This window comes from Jaculus jaculus, chromosome 5 (genome assembly GCF_020740685.1).
Source record: "Jaculus jaculus isolate mJacJac1 chromosome 5, mJacJac1.mat.Y.cur, whole genome shotgun sequence".
NCBI lineage: Eukaryota > Metazoa > Chordata > Mammalia > Rodentia > Dipodidae > Jaculus > Jaculus jaculus.
Genome location: NC_059106.1, coordinates 12,579,295 through 12,596,867, shown reverse-complemented (window position 1 = coordinate 12,596,867; position 17,573 = coordinate 12,579,295). Strand labels below are relative to the sequence as shown.

The 17,573-nt window shown below is 46.0% G+C and overlaps 1 protein-coding gene across 1 annotated transcript in view; it reads left to right on the top strand.

Annotated features, from left to right (window-relative positions):
• Window positions 1-14,557, top strand: part of Gng4 (G protein subunit gamma 4) — a 36,571-nt gene extending 22,014 nt beyond the window's left edge. Inside the window, exon 4 of the mRNA XM_045151020.1 lies at window positions 11,343-14,557. Coding sequence (XP_045006955.1) covers window positions 11,343-11,471 — 129 coding nt within the window. The 3' untranslated portion in view covers window positions 11,472-14,557. The remainder of the gene's footprint in view (window positions 1-11,342) is intronic.
• Window positions 14,558-17,573: the final 3,016 nt, after the last annotated feature.

Here is a 17,573-nt window from a genome sequence, read left to right as displayed (position 1 = left end):
GTTGTCCCTCAACAGATGAGTGGATAATGAAGATGTGGTACATTTATACAATGGAGTTCTACTCAGCGGTAAAGAAAAATGAAGTTATGAAATTTGCAGAAAAATGGATGGACCTGGAAAGTATTATACTAAGTCAGGTAACCCAGGCCCAGAAAGCCAAGCGCCACATGTTCTCCCTCATATGGGGATCCTAGCTACAGATGACTGGGCTTCTGTGTGAGAATGAAAATACTTAGTAGCAGAGGCCAGTAAGTTGAAAAGGAGACATAAAGGGTGGAGAAAGGAAGGGAGGAGGATACTTAATAGGTTGATATTGTATATATGTAATTACAATGATTGTAATGGGGAGGTAATATGATTGAGAATGGAATTTCAAACGGGAAAGTGTGGGGGTGGGGAGGGAGGGAATTACCATGGGATATATTTTATAATCATGGAAAATGTTAATAAAAATTAAAAAAAAAAAAAACAAAAAAACATCATATATGGATCCAGGTGTGTGGCACACACCTTTAATCCCAGTACCTGGGAGACAGAGGTAGGAGGCTTGCCATGAGTTCAAGGCCACCCTGAAACTACAGAGTGAATTCCAAGTCAGTCTGAGCTAGAGTGAGACCCTACTTCGAAAAATCAAAAAAAAAAAAACAATCATATCTGGGGGCTGGAGATATGGCTCATCAGTTAAGGGGACTGCCTCCAAAACCTAACCCAGGCTTAACACCCCAGTGCTCATGTAAAGCCACATGCACAAGATGGCATGCATTTGCAGTTCCTTTTGCAGTGGCTAGAATCCCTGGTAAACCCATTCTTCCTGTCTGTCTCTCTTCTCTCTCTCTATCTCTCTCTGCTTACAAATAAATGATAGTTTTTTAAGAAAAAATCATATTTGGAGCCGGGCATGGTGTCACATGCCTTTAACCCAGCACTTTGGAGGCAGAGGATCGCCATGGGTTCAAGGCCACCCTGAGACTACATAGTGAATTCCAGGTCAGCCTGGGCTAGAGCAAGAGCCTACCTTGAAGCCGGGTGTGGTGGCGCACGCCTTTAATCCCAGCACTTGGGAGGCAGAGGTAGGAGGATCACCATGAGTTCGAGGCCACCCTGAGACTACATAGTGAATTCCAGGTCAGCCTAGGCCAGAGTGAGACCCTACCTCAAAAAAAACAAGAAAAAAAAAAAAGAGCCTACCTCGAAAAGCTAAAAAAAAAAAAAAAAAAAAAATCATCCTTGGGCACGCCTTTAACCCCAGCACTCTGGAGGCAGAAGTAGGAGGAACTCTGTGAGTTCGAAGCTAGCCTGAGACTACATAGTGCATTCCAGGTCAGCCTGGGCTCAAGTGGGACCCTACATTGAAAACAGAAAAAATCAAAAATCATATTGGGGCTGGAGAGATGGCTCAGCAGTTCAGTTTTCTAGTACCCACATAAAGCCAGATACACAACGTGGCACATGCATCTGAAGTTCATTTGCAGTGGCAAGAGGTCCTAACATGGCCATTCTCTCTTTCCCTGCTTGCAAATAAATAAAAATATCTTTCAAAATCATATTCAAGGGCTGGAGAGAGGCTCAGTGGTTAAGGCACTTGCCTGTAAAACCTAATGACACAAGTTCAATTCCCCAGTACCCACATAAAGTCAGATGCATAAAGTGGCCCATGCATATGGAGTTCGTTTGCAGTGGCTGCAGGCCCTGGTGTGTCCATTGCCTCTATGTCTTTCTGTGTGTATCTGTCTCTCTTTGCTTGAAAATAAATAAATAAATAATATTTTTAATATCCTATTCAAGCCAGGTATGGTGACATATACCTTTAATCCCAGTACTTGTGAAGCTGAGGTAGGAGGATTGCCATGAGTTTGAGGCCAGCCTTGGCTACAAAATGAGCTCTAGGTCAGCCTGGGCTAGAGTGAGACCCTGCTTCAAAAGAAATTACATTCAAAAATTAAGCAAGTTGGGCGTGGTGGTGCACGCCTTTAATCCCCGCACTTGGGAAGCAGAGGTAGGAGGATCACCATGAGTTCGAGGCCACCCTGAGACTGCATAGTGAATTCCAGGTCAGCCTAGACTAAAAGCAAGACCCTACCTCAAAAAAAGAAAAAATTTAAGCATCAATTATATTAGGATTGTCTCTGTCTGGTAGAACCAAATGGAAATATCCAGTTTTCTGAGTGAAGTTTATGAGCATCAGGCTTATGATTTTTTTGTACAGTTATTTGGTTCAGACGTTTTCCTGACACTTCTTCTAACACTTCTTGCCCTTATTTTTTTTCTAGCACTTTCCGTAAGTGTTGTAAGCACGGCCACTAGGGTGTGAATTATTTTGAAATTAAAAAAATGTGTTTTCTTTTATTTTCTTTTCCAGCAGATAAAACACACACATGGTTACACTGATGAAGCCACCTAGAAAATTCTAAAGCCAAATATGGTAGTTGTTACAACAGAGGGGCAGGGTGATCAGCAGTTCTGGAACCAAGACCAGATAGAAGGAGAATGACTTTTGTGGTCAGATGGAATACACGGAATTATTTCACCTTTTCTGTATTTGTTAAGATTTGCTTTGTGTCCTAATATATGGTCTATTTTAGAGAAGTTCCATGTGCTGCTGAAAAGAATGTGTTCTGCAGCATGTGGATGAAATGTCCTGTAGATATCTGTTAGCTCCATTTGTTCTATGACATCATTTAATCCAGATGTTTCTGTGTTTTTTTTTTTTTTTTTTTTGCCAGGATGACCTGTCAATTAATGAGAGTTGGGTATTAAAGTCACCCACTACAATTGTGCTTGCTGTTATCTGTGTCTTTAAGTCTAATAGTGCTTGTTTGATGAAATTAGGAGCACCCATGTTAGGTGCATATATGTTTAGAATTGCAGTCTTCCTTTGGAATGGTTCCTTTAATCAAAGGGACACTGCCTTTTAATCCTGTCTGCAAACCTGTGTCTTTTGGTTGGGGCATTGAGGCCTTTGATATTAAGTTGTTTTTGAAAGGTGTGTATTTGTGCTCACCATCCTTCTTGTTTTGTAGCGCTTCCTGTTTTCCCTTTACTCGCTTGTATTACATACTGTTTGAGTATGGTTTATTTTCCCGTTTCCTCATGTGTGCTTTACTGTCTCTTCAGTGTGAAGGATTCCTTCAAGTATTTTCAGTAGAGCTTGCTTCGTGGTCATATATTCCTTTAGCCTGTTTTGTTGTGGAATGTTCTTATTTTCCCATCAATTTGAAAGAATAGCTTTTCAGGATAAAGCAACCTTGGTTGACAGTTGTTATTTTTCAGAACTTGGAATATATCACTCCAAGCCCCTCTGGCTTTTAAAGTTTGTGTTGAATAATCTGCTGTGATCCTTATGGGCTTGCCTTTGTATGTGACTTAATGCTTCTCTCTAACTGCTTTCAACATATTTTCTTTGGTTTGTGTGTTTAGTAGTTTAATTATAATATAATGATGAGAGGTTCTTTCCTAGTTTTATCTGTTTGGTGTTCTTAAGGCTGTATCTGTATTGACATCTCTTTCCTATTTGGGGGAAATTTTCCTTCTATGATTTTGCTGAAAATACATACCATGGCCAGGCATGGTGGCACGTGCCTTTAATCCCAGCACTTGGGAGGCAGAAGTAGGAGGATCACCATGAGTTCCAGGCCACCCTGAGACTACATAGTGAATTCCAGGTCAGCCTGAACTAGAGTGAGACCCTACCTTGAAAAACCAAAAAAGAAGAAGAAGAGGAAGAAGATACCTATTATGCCTTTGGAGTGAAATTCTTCTCCTTCTTCTATACCCTGAATTCTTATGTTTGATCTCTTCATAGTGTCCCAAATGTCTTAAAACTCCCATTCATGCCTTCCTATTAGTTCATCTTTCTCTTTGTTGGCCTGTAGTAGATCTGCCACCTGGTCTTCTAGTTTAGATATTCTGTCTTCTCCTTGATCCATTGTGCTGCTGAGACTTTCTATAGAATTTTCTATTTGACTTACTCTGCATTGCATTTCTAGTATTTCTGTTTGGTATTTCTTCATTATTTCTCTTTCCTTACTCATGTTCTTATTTCATTAAGTTGCATTCCTGTGTTCTTGTAAGATTCCTTCAGGAGTTTGTTTTCTTCTTTGATTTCTTTGAACATAGATATAATCATTCTTTTGAATTTTTGTCAGGTATTTCATCTAAATCAGTTTCACTGGAGTTCATTTCTGGTGGATTTATAAGTTTTGGTGGAATTGTCTTGATAGTTTGTGGGTTTTGTAACGTAATGTGGAGATTTTGCATCTTGAATTAATTTGATGCTTGGGTTTTGGCAAAGCTGACCATCAGTCAGATCTAGCACATAACCTTCCCTGACATGGAAGGTGTGGGTGGCACTTCCACTGCAGGCCTGTGCACCAGGCTTTGGGGCAGGGATCGACCCGGTGTAAGGAGGCCTGTCATCTTTTGGGATGGCCCCAGGTCTCACCTATGCTGCGTGTCCCCTGGGTCTCTTCTTGTTGTGCTGTGAGCTCGGCTAGGCAGGCTGGGTTGGTGGATCTGCTGTTCCCATCAGCTGTGCTGGGTGCTATGTGGGTGGGGGTGGTTCTCCAGCGGCTCCCCAGCTCTGGCGGTTGGGGGAGGGGAGGCTGTGGCAGGCACCTGGAGTTGTACTGGAGCTGCTCAGCTGGCCCAGTTTGTCTCCTCCTTCAGCAGCTGCTCAGCTGAGACTTCTGCTGACCTATGGAAAGGGCTTGGTTGAGTCAGGGTGGATGCAGGTCAGGTGTAGGTTTTACAAGCTGGGCACTGTCGGCCCTGTGGTAGCCATGTAATAACAGCTGTCACTAAGGTGAACTTGATGGACTATTTACCGAGTGTGGTCAACTTACCAATGACTGTACCATTGAGGAAAATTGCAGCCATTCACTGTGATTAGCTCCTTAGGCAGAGGTGTAGCCTCTTCCACCCCTTTCTCTCCTGGCACTTAGATCTACCTCCTCGTGTGCAGTCAACTCTGGTAGGAGGGAAGAAGCACTGTGAGAAACTTCACAGGGTAGATAGGGGCTTTCTGTTGTTCTGCTCTTTCATCTGCCTCATTACCCTAATGACACCCACCTCCAGATACCATCCCCCACTCGAGGCTCTCTGTGACTGGGGACCATCAGGGAAACAGGAGCCCCTCCCCACACAAGCCATCTCTCAATGACTAAGCAGTGCCGCTATTGATCAGGAATGCACTGAGAGGCATGATACATAAGTATCTGGAGATTGCTCTGTGGAACTGGAATGTTGATGTGAAATCAGATGTCCCCATAAACTCATGTGTTCTGAATGCTTGATCCCCAGCTGGTGGAAATTTAGGAGGTGGAGCCTTGCTGGAGGAGGTGTGTTGCTAGGATGGGCTCTGGGCTGTTGTCCACCTGCTGTGGCAGAGGTGACGTGCAGCGTCTGCTCATGCCATACTTTCCCCTGCCATCATGGAGCTTCCCCTTGAGACTGGGAACCAACATAACAAATCTTTTCCTCCCTTGTGCTGTTTTTTGTGTCAGCAACGTGAAGGTAACAATAGTTGGTCTCAAATACTTTCTGTGTTAGAAGGAAGAAGAATTCAGAAGAATTTCCCCTTCAACTTCTGCCCAGAATTTAGAGGTGAGGCACGCTGTTGTGATGTCCTGAGGGTACTGCTGGAGTGAAGGTCACATGGTGGCCTCTGTTGGAGGGTGCACTAAGCCTGATCTTATGGAAGATATGGTTGTCTCATGCTGAATCACATTCTTATGTTTGATCTCCTCATAGTGTCCCAAATGTCTTAAAACTCCCATTCATGCCTTCCTATTAGTTCGTCTTTCTCTCTGTTGGCCTGTATTAGATCTGCCACCTGGTCTTCTAGTTTAGATATTCTGTCTTCTACTTGATCCATTGTGCTGCTGAGACTTTCTACAGAGTTTTCTATTTGACTTACTCTGCTTTGCATTTCTAGTATTTCTGTTTGGTGTTTCTTCATTATTTCTCTTTCCTTACTCATGTTCTTATTTCATTAAGTTGCATTCCTGTGTTCTTATAAGATTCCTTCGGGAGTTTGTTTTCTGTGGCACCCCCGGCTGTGCCCCTCACCACAGTGCTGCTTTGTTGTCTGGGGTGGAGGGAGAGACAGGTGAAAGGAACTAAGATGCCTCTAATTGATTCCAAGTTACATTGTTCAGGTGGGTGTGGCTCTCTGGACTTCAGATACACAGGACGCGTGTGGTGGGCGTCACAGCGAGAGTAGCAATTATGTCATCTGTCTTGTCATGGAATGTGACTATAGTAATTGCAGCATTTTCTCCCATCATTGAAGCTTGTAATTATGGTGCAACTAACAGGACTATGTGCTAACTTGGGCTGTTTTAATCACCTCTTTGACTCTGAAATGCAATGGGAAAATTCCACAGTTGTTCCCAGCCTACCAATTTCCCTCAGCATCTGCTGCCTTGTAACCCTAGCAGCTGGATACTGAGGTGAGGGGCAGGGGTGCTCAGAGAATCCGATCACAGTGAATTTGAAATCTGGTGAGAAACCATCAAGGCTGCTGTCAGCTTCTTACCATGATATAATTTTGTCTACAAAATTGTCTATTTTATATTTCAAAGACAGCAGATGTTTTGAGCTCTAGACATGTCTGCTGCCTATATTTTCTAGGAACAAAGAAAAAAGAAAACTTTCGATCACAAAAATCAATTTAAGGCTGACTAAGAAAACCTTCCCATTCATCCCCAAGAGAAGTTTAAGTTAGTTAATGCCCATATGTTAGTGTATTGGTTGGTTTTCTTCCTATTGTGACGAAGCACCTGAGAAAAGCAAATGAAGGAAGGAAGGGCGTACCTGGGCTCACCGTTTGAAGGTGCAGTCCGTCGCAGTGGGGACACAGACAGGAAAATTAAAACTGGAGTGCGAGGGAGCTCATTGCTCCCTGGCTCCTGCTGGAAGCTCCCAATGTCAGCCCAGGAGGAAGCAGAGGCTCCAGTATGGCCACTTGTGGGTATTGACTTACTCCTAAGGGGTGCCAAGCAGGCTGCAGGGTGAGGTCAAACCACTCATCCAGGTGGTCGAGGGAGAATGATGTAGCCTCTATGTGTCTGAGCCTGGTGAGTGAGCTGTGGGGTGGGGGGGTATGCCTGAGGCAGTCAGGGAGTCCTAGGCTTTCACCCCAAGATGGCAGCAAATAAGCGCATACGGGCCGCTCCTCCCCAGCCCATGGCTGTGCCCCACTGCTCCCCTCCCACCACGCGGCGTGTCTCCTACGTGTCCACCGAGACTGTGGCCTCAGGGTCATCTCATGTCTGTGCTCCGTGCTCTCATCCCTTGTCACAGTTTCTCAAGTCACTGGACCTTCCCCTGGGAAGCCCCTATGTGGGCGTCTTTGTAAACCTTGCAAACTTCAAACACTCCCATTCCACATCACGTGAAATCCTGGCTGTGACCCTATTGAAGACAGGACCACGGACAAGCTGACTGACAGCACGTGCGGAGAGATCTGCCACTCCAGAGAGGTGAAGCCCAGAGAACATGTCACCTTGTCAAAGGTCACACAGCTACTTTAGGGACGGCGATGGGACAAGAATCCTGTGTCAGAGACGCAGACCCAGCACCCCAGGAAGCAGCTCCCTCCGGGATTCATTTCTCCGTCCTGCACTCCCAGCCAATGTTGGCTTTGTCCTGATTCAGGTTGATCTCTCCATTTCAGTTCTGGTTAATTTATTTAGAAGGAAAAAAAAAAAGTCTTCTTATATCCCTACTGACAGCTGTAGCATCGTGTCCACTGCTAACACAAGCAGCTCTGAGTTGGAAATCAGAAAAATGTCTACAAGTCGTTGGAAAATGAAAAACTCAAAAGCAGATTGTGTGGGTGTGACCTTTTGAGTATTTCCCCGGTCACTGTGAAACATGTTCATCATTCAGAGAAGATGTAGCCATGGAACGTACTGTGGATGGCTTGAGGCCGCCTGGCATGCATATCATGCCCCTGCCTGCAAGCCTCCAGTGAGAATTCGCTGGGGAACAGCATAATTGGAGGCTGAGTGAACTCATGGGCCATTCATCCATTGAGCATATGACACAGGCCCATGGCAGGAAGAGCTGGTCCCCCCATCTCCCTCTCACATGCTATCCTCTCCCCCCAGCTCTTTCTTTCTCTGGGCTCTGGAAGCAGTTTGACGAATCATTGCGGAGTGTGAACATTCAGTGAAGTCTTGGGTTGAACTCAGCTGGTAGAGGGCTTGCTTTGTTAGCATGAGCACCTGAGTTCGATCCCAGGAGCCCATGTCACTGGAGAGGTGGAGAAGGGCAGGTCGCTCACGCTTGCTGGATAGCCAGTCTGCGCTACTTGGTGAACTACGGACCACTGAGAGCCCCTGTGTCAAAAGAGGTGGACATTTCCTGAGGAACAACACCAAGTTTGTTCTCTGGCCTCTACATGCATGCACACACACCCCTACGTACACATGCAAACACACGCAGATGAAAGAAAAACAAAAATAATGAAAGAAGAAGGAAGAAAGGGAGAATTGTTGCATCTACGTTCATGAGGGAAATTGGTCTGTCATTTTCTTATTTTTGTTTTATCTTTGCCTGGTTTTGGTATCAGGGTGATGCTGGCTTTGTAGAAGGAGTTTAGTAGGATTCCTTCTTTTTCTATTTTATGGAAGAGCTTAAGAAGCATTGGTGTTAGTTCTTCCTTGAAGGTCTGGTAAAATTCACTAGTGAATCCATCTGGGCCTGGAATTTTTTAGTTGGGAGATTTTTGTTAACTGCTTGGATCTACATACTTGTTATAGGTCTATTTAAGTGACTAATTTCATCTTGATTTAATTTAGGTAGGGCATATAAATCAAGGAAATCATCCACTTCTTTCAGATTTTCAAACCTAGTAGAGTATATGCTCTTATAGTATGTCCCTAAGATTTTTGAATTTCTCTGATATCTGTTGTGATGATGCCTTTTCAACTCTAATTTTATTAATTTGTGTCTCTTCTCTCTTTATTTATTTAATTTTTTGTCTGTGTGTGTGTGTGTGTGTGTGTGTGTGTGTGTTCTCTTGAGGTAGGGTCTCACTCTGGTCCAGGCTGACCTGGAACTAACTACATAGTCTCAGGGTGGCCTCGAACTCACGGCGATCCTCCTACCTCCACCTCCCAAGTGCTGGAATTAAAGGCATGCGTCACCATGCCTGGCTTCCTCTCTTTCTTTTTTTTTTTTGTTTAATATTTTTATTTATTTATTTATTTATTTATTTATTTATTTATTTGAGAGGGAGAAAGAAGCAGAGAGAGGGAGGGGCAGAGGGAAGGAGAAAGAGAGAGAATGGGCATTCCAGGGTCTCCAGCCACTGTAAACAAACTCCAGATGCATGCGCCCCTTGTGCATCTGGCTTATGTGGGTCTTGAAGAGTCAAACCGGGATTTTCTGGCTTTGCAGGCAAATGCCTTAACCGCTAAGCCATGTCTCCAGCCCCCTCTTCTCTCTTTCTTTTGGTCAGGTTTGCTAAAGGTATATCAATCTTGTTTATCCTTTCAAAGAACCAACTCTTTGTTTCATTGATTCTTTGTATTTTTTGGGGGGGGGGTTCTATCTCATTAATTTCTGCCCTAGTCTTTATTGTATATATATATAGAGAGAGAAGGATATAAGAATGAGAGAGGAGCCTGCCATGGTGACACACACCTTTAATCCCAGCAGTGGGGAGGCAGAGGTAGGAGGATTGCCATGAATTTGAGGCCAGCCTGGGACTACATAGTGAATTCCAGGTCAGCCTGGGCTAGAGTGAGACCCTACCTTGAAAAAACAGAGAGCTGGGTGTGGTGGTGCACACCTTTAATCCCAGCACTTGGGAGTCAGAGGTAGAGGGATTGCTGTGAGTTCCAGGCCAGCCTGGAGCTACATAGTGAGTTCCAGATCAGCCTGGGATAGAGTAAGAACCTACTTCAAAAAAAAAGTAATTAATTAATTAAAAACAAAAAAAATTAAAGAAAGAAAGTAAAGAGGAAGTCTGGAAGGAAAATGCAAGGAAAAGGACTCCTGGTGTGAACCAGCAGCTCTTTACAGTGGTCACCAGACATTAAAAGACCTGAGCATGTGCAACATAGCTAAGGGCTGGAAAGATGGCTCAGCATTCAAGGTGCTTGCTTGCAAATCCTGACGGCCTTGGTTTGATTCCCTGGTACCCATGTAAAGCCAGATGCACAAAGTGGTGCATGTGTCTAGACTTTTTTAGAGTGGCAGGGTGCACCCATTCTGTCTCTCCTCTCCTCACAAATAAATTAATAAAATATATTTTTAATATTTTTTAAATTTTTGTTTATTTAAAAGAGTGAGAGAGAGAGACAGAGATTGAAAGAGAATGGGCCTCCAGCCACTGCAAACGAACTCCAGACACATGTGCCACCTTGTATATCTGGCTTATGTGGGAACTGAGGAATTTAACTGAGGTCCTTTGGTTTTGTGGGCAAATGCCTTAACCGGTAAGCCATCTCCAGCCCACTAAAGTTTATTTTAAAAAAAATTATTTATTTATTTTTATTTATTTGACAGAAAGAGAGAGAGAATGGGCACGCCAGGGCCTCCAGCCACTGAAAATGAACTCCAGATGCATGTACCCCCTTGTGCATCTGGCTAATGTGGGTCCTAAGGAATCAAACCTCAGGCCTTTGGCTTTGCAGGCAAATGCCTTAACCGTTAAGCCATTCCTCCAGCCCACGATAAAATATATATTTTTAAGCCGGCATGGTGGCACACACCTTTAATCCCAGCACTCGGGAGGCAAAGGCAGAGGTAGGAAGATCATCATGAGTTCAAGACCACCCTAAGACTACATAGTTAATTAATTCCAGGTCAGCCTGAGCTACCACAAAAAAAAAAAAAAAAAAGAGCTAACTGTAGTCTTATTGAAGGGGACAAACTCTCTCTCTTGGTTTAATCATGAGGATGAACTGCAATAAAACCATTAATACTGAGTATGAGCCCCGGGCTTGGCCTGGTACTGCTTCCGTGTTATTCACTATGAGATTACTGTCTTTCTTCCCCATCTGTGAGTGTGACAAGAACATCTGAAGCTTCTTGCCAGCCCTCCACACTCTGTTTGTTTGCTTTCTGGCACTGATGGGGCTTGAACCCACAGCCTTGTGCATATTAGGCAGAAAGCCTATCCCTGAGCCACATCCCAAGCACAGCCTTTGGACTTCTCAGAATGCTCACCTAGCACTCCAGAGCAGCCCCAGCCGCAGGCTTCTGGCCTTGCTGCCGGCCAAGCCCACCACACAGCTGCGTTTTGGCGTGGCCACTCCCTACATGGACTTCCTCAGTGGACCTGTTCTTTGATCTGCCCTTAACTGCACACCTGTGCTATGTCCCTGCAGGTCTCCCAGGCCGCCGCGGACCTCCTGGCCTACTGTGAAGCCCACGTTCGGGAGGACCCCCTCCTCATCCCAGTGCCTGCATCAGAAAACCCTTTCCGGGAGAAGAAGTTCTTTTGCACCATTCTCTAATGCCCGTAGTGATGAAGTACATCCTTTCCTGTTGTAAAAGAAAATTCCTTGTAGGGACTGCATGCAGGCTGTGGAGAGCCATCCTCACCGCTTCCATACCTGATCAACTAACCATGGCCTGGGCTCGTCCTATTTGATCATGTTTTCCTCATGACATTCAATTTCTTCTCCTGTTCTGTTTTCATTTTTGTGACCTTCATCCATAGGGAAAGAAACAAACATTTCTATGGCCAAATTACAAATGTTCCATGTAAAATTATGGATTTACAGGTTTATAATTTTGAAAGATCAATTCCCAAGCTTACAGAAATAAAAACAAAAAACTTGTGCCCAAGTGTCCTCCCATGTACAATAATTCAGGATGAAATGAGAGCAGCTCAACTAAAAGAAATGTGCAGGGGAGGCTTCTGTCTCCTGCCTGGGCTTCACCACACGGGGCTGGAATGACGTCTTCATGAGTGTCTTCAGGGCAGTTTGGCCCAGCTCTGTAGACAGCCATTGTCTCAATTGCTTATTACTGACTTTTCTGGAGCTGGTGCTCCTCGGAAAGGGCACATGGGATAGACACTGGGCAGACTTGACTGTAGATGTTCACGGATTCCAAATGCCCCTCTCCCTGCCTGCTGGCTCCTACTTGGTATTCTAATGGAGGGCATCGTGCCGCCTTCTGGGGCCCCAACAGGGTTAGTCCCTGTGTTGCAAGAGTGAATTAGAGCGGTTTATAGTGCCATCCACTGAGTGAGCATTGATGGAGTTGACATGTTTGACCCTCTAACAATCAACACTGTGAGCGACAGTCTGTTTTAGAGAACTGGAGGCACAGCATGGTGATGTCATCCATCCAAGGCTACAGACAGGAAGTGGGCAAACCAGGATTTCCATGCAGGTGGGCCAGCCCCAGAGACCTCCCTGCACCCCTAGACTGTGACACCTGCCAGGTGAGCATGTTTGCAGGTGCTCGGGCACAATGCTAACTGCACATCAGGAAGCAAATACATGTGCTGCAACGGTTGCACACCTGTCTCCCACCTTTGCCCAGGTTCCAGCTTTTGTGGAATGTGATCTGTAGATGCCTGGAGGAAGACTAGACAGCATTTCGTCCTGGAGTTTGCCAAGACGTTCCTGTAGGTCATGACCAGAGCACACTCACACCCTTCTGATGGAGAGGGCAGACCACAGCTGTGGCTTGGCCTGTTGTGTATATTTGGAAACTGCCACTTCTCTGGCTCCAGAAGAGTCTTTCTGTCTGCGGCAGGGCAAGCCATGGTGTGTCTGAGCTGTTCTAGCCTGCCAGTTGGAGACAATGTTAATTACTTCTCCTGCTTTTCTGTCTGGGAGGAACTCAAGGAGGCTCTGATTATCACTTAAATCCAACATGTGTCAGAGGACAAGCTGTAGTGTTAGAAGAGATGAGTAGCTTCGTAGAGGAATGAAGAATGCCTCCCTGGAGGCAATGACAGTGTTCACAGCAACTCGTGGTTTGCTCCCCTCGTTGACAGCCTTGGTGGACTGCCACCCCGTGCAGCCTTCATGGACATTGCTCTTTGTCTCTTTAAAGTGCAGAGGGTAACAGAGCTGTGCTCGGGGCATGAGACTAAGACGTCAGCCCCTCTGTGGTCTGGGCTGTGACAAGGATCCCCTCGCTCTGTGGTCCGTGGCAGCGTCATTAACCTGAGGCAGCAGAGCGCAAGCTACAGAACACGTGAGAGAGGCCGAGGAAGCAGGATAGCCCTGGCGGTGGCAAAACTGGGTCAGGAGAAAAACATGCTTCTAACCTCCCACGAAACTTTATTGCTCCTTGTTTTTGTTTTACTACCCCTCCATTTTCCATTTATCATCCTCACATCCACTGAGGCACGCTGCTCTCTCTCCTCACGGTACCCCTTCCTCCCAAACCTCGGGCATTGTTTTGTGGATTGCTCCTCCTTACTGTACTTGAACTCCGATCCTTACCTTAAAGGCACCTGCATGCCCCTGGGCTACGAGAACCACATTCCATCTGTCAGTTAAGGTGGATAGGAAAAGTCAGCTGATGTCACGGACTGTACCTGTACTAGACACTGTCATTTCATAGTTCCATCCTGGTCACTAGCTGTGGTCCCTTTATCACTACATTTGTATGTGACGCCACTCCCCATGTGTGAATTTAGTGAGATGTGGCACCCACCTCCCACTGAGTAAGCTAAAGTAGGATCGGCTCCTTCTCAGATGCCCCATTTCCAGCTCCATTCCTGCAAGGGAGTAGTCGGACTCAGGCAGATTACTCGGGTCCCCAAGATTAGTGCTTTGAGCCTGGAGAAAGTAACACAGGAGAAGAGATGTTTATAATCATTTCTCAGAAGCTGAAGTGGTCCCAGGGGAGGGCCATAGTAAGAAGGGAACTATCTAGGGTGACAGGCTGCAGGAACAGTATACCCAGTGGTAACAATGTCCTGGGAGACCCACATTTGTACATCTCCCTTCTAGCTTTCTTTAAATTCCTTGAGTCTCTGAGCTAGGTCCAGTAAGCTCATTATTCCATGAAATACCTTCCCCTGGATGTAAATACCATGTGACCGGACAATTCTACTCCTGAGTTATACCCAACAGAAATGTCTACATATAATCACCAAAAGAAACACACTAGAATGGAATTGAACCATTGTTCTTAGTGCCTGTGTACCAGAAAGAACCCCAGATACCCAGGTCGAAAGGATAAGCAAGTGAAGGTAATTCGATGAAAGGCCACTGTAAGGCAGGAGAAAGAGGGTCTTGGCCTCCACCCACAGTGTGCTGCGCTGCTCACAAGCCTGTGGTGACTGAGGTGAGAAAGTCCCACCACTCGATTCTGTTCTTCTCCGGTGCAAAGCCAAGCAGGACTGATCCCAGCTCTTGCGAGGAGGAGAGACCGGGGCTCCACCCAAAGCGGCAGTGCAGAGGTGAGACCCGGCTGGGCTTCTGGGATGTTCTGTCTCTGGGTCTGGCTACTGGTCCCTGCATGTGTTTAACTTGTGAGAATCCCCCCACCTGTGCACACTTTTGGGTGCTTTTCTGTATGTGTGTTCCACTTCAATAAAAAGTTTGGTTGTGTGACTACCAATCATGAATACCCCTGTTATTTTTCCCTCTTTTTTTTTGGCATTGGCTCAATGTTTGACTACTCTAGATATCATTAACATGACGTTAAGAACTCACTCCTCTAGTGGGGCGTGTTTGGAAACACCCTGGATGATGAAGCGCTTCCTATCCCCAGTTGTGGAGAACAGGCTGGGGCACCATGCGGTGCTTCCCCAAGCAAACACCATGCTGTGATGTTTGTGAAGAAGTGTTGCACCCTCCCAGGGGCTGGGTGGCCTGTCAGGAAACCCCATCACTAGACATCACCTTTGCAAGAAGAATCCAAGGCACCACAAGACCCTGTGGTGACCCACTGGAGCAGCAGGTGGGACATGCTGGTTCACTCTGCTCCACCACCCCCGCCCCGCCCGGCGCACCCCCAGCCCTGAGTCTCAGTACAGCCCCCCTTCTGTCAGCTCCATGGGGCCTTGACTGTTCTTGCTTTCACAGTAGAGAACTGGGGTGATCACAGAACTGTTTCCTGCTGGGCTGTTTCTAGACCCAGCGAAGGTCTTGCCTTTGATGCTGAGATCCCCGCGCCCCACAAGGGCTCCACAGGGAAGCAGCCCCGCTCTGAGGTGCCACGCGGGGAGAGAGACAAAGTGCAAAGGGGCTTGTTCTGATGACTGATTGAATTTGAGATGAAATATTGATAGTGCTTGCCTAAAATATGTGAGGTTACTTCTAATTCAAGTCACAAAGTACAAATCAAGTAACCTGTCCATTGTCACTACCACCAGCTACCTGGATTTGAATCCAAGTGTGTCTACCTGACAATACACTGCCTGTTGTCCCACTCAGGAGAGTGTGTGTGTGTGTTCATTCATATATGTGCAGGTACATGTGTGTGGGTGAACTTACACATGTGTGTGCACATGTGCATGTGGAGGTCAGGGGACAGTGTCAGGTGTTGTTCCTCAGGTACCATCCACTTTTTTTTGCGGGGGGGCATCGAGGTAGGGTCTCACTTTGGCTCAGGCTGACCTGGAATTTACTATGTGGTCTCAGGGTGGCCTTGAACTCATGGTGATCCTCCTACCTCTGCCTCCTGAATGCTGGGACTAAAGGTACGCACCACCATGCCTGGCGCCATCCGCTTTTTTTGTTTGTTTGTTTTTTGTTTTTTTAAAGTAGGATTTCATTCTAGCCCAGGCTGACCTGGAATTCACTATGGAATCTCAGGGTGGCCTCGAACTCATGGCAATCCTCCTAACTCTGCCTTCCGAGTGCTGGGATTAAAGGTGTGCACCACCATGCCTGGCTCAACCATTCGCTTTTATTTTTATTTTTATTTATTTTTATTTTTATTCATTTATTTATTTGAGAGCGACAGACACAGAGAGAAAGACAGATAGAGGGAGAGAGAGAGAATGGGACGCCAGGGCTTCCAGCCTCTGCAAACGAACTCCAGACGCGTGCGCCCCCTTGTGCATCTGGCTAACGTGGGACCTAGGGAACCAAGCCTCGAGCCAGGGTCCTTAGGCTTCACAGGCAAGTGCTTAACCGCTAAGCCATCTCTCCAGCCCCCATTCGCTTTTTTTAAGACAGGGTCTCTCAGAGTCTGAAACTCACCTAGGCTGGACTGACTGTCCAGCAAGCCCCAGGATCCTCCTGTCTGCACCCCAACAGGGGAAATATAAGCACATGCCACCTTACCTAGCATTTTTGTTGTTGTTGTTGTTTTTAAGGTAGGGTCTCACTCTAGCCCAGGCTGACCTGGAATTCACTATGTAGTCTCAGGGTGGTCTTGAACTCAGAGCGATCCTCCTACCTTTGCCTCCCGAGTGCTGGGATTAAAGGCATGAACCATCATGCTGAGCTTACCTAGCATTTTTAAAAATTGGCTCTGAGGACTGAACTCGGGTCCTCATGTGTGTGAGTCAAGCACTTAACTAACTGAGCTATCACCCTAACCCCCACACAGGACTTTAAAAATCAAAAGACTGGGCTGGAGAAATTTCTCAGTGGTTAAGGTGTTTGCCTGCAAAGGCTAAAGACCCAGGTGTGATTCCTCAGTACCCACGTAAGCCAGATGCAGAAGGTGATGGCTGCATCAGGAGTTTGCAGTGGCTGGAGGCCCTAGTGTGCCCATTCTCTCTCTCCATCTCTGCTTCTCTCTCTCTCAAATAAATAAAAATTAAAAATATTTTTTAAAGGGGCTGGAGAAATGGCTTAGTGGTTAAGGTGCTTGCCTGCAAAGCTAAAGGACATCAGTTCTATTCCCCAGGACCCATGTAAGCCAAATGCACAAGGTGGTGCATATATTTGGAGTTCGTTTGCAGTGGCTGGAAACCCTGGAGTACCCATTCTCTTTTTTTCTCTCTCTCCCTGCCTCTTTCCCTCTCTCAAATAAATAAATATATTTTAATTAAATAAAAATAAAAAAAAAATATTTTTTTAAAGCCAGCAGCTAGGGCAGGCTTCTGTAATCCCAGCAAGCTGACGCTGGTGAAAAGCGGAGGCAGAGACTCCCAGAAGCCCATGGGGGCAAGCGCAGCAAGAAACAGCAGCAGAACAAGAGCCCAGAGTGAGAAGCCCTGCCTCCAATGACCTGAAAGCGGTCCTCTGACTTCCACATGTGTTTTGTGGCATGTGCACTCCCACACACATGAACATGTGCATGTGCACTCATACACACACACGCACGCACGCACGCGTGCGTGCATGCACACACTTAATGAAAGGTCTTCATCTCTTCCCCAGCCCATTAAAAAGCAGCAAAAGGGGCTGGAGAGATGGCTTAGAGGTTAAGGCACTTGCCTGCGAAGCCTAAGGACCCAGGTTTGATTCCCCAGGACCCGTAAGCCAGATGCACAAGGTGGCACATATGTCTGGAGTTTGTTTGCACTAATTGGAGACCCTGGCACACACCTTCACTCTCTCTGTCTGCCTCTTTCTCTTTCCCTGACTTTCTCTAAATGAGTAAATAAAAATGAAATATTTGAGGCCGGGCATGGTGGCATATGCCTTTAATCATAGTACTCGGAAGGCAGAGGTAGGAGTGAA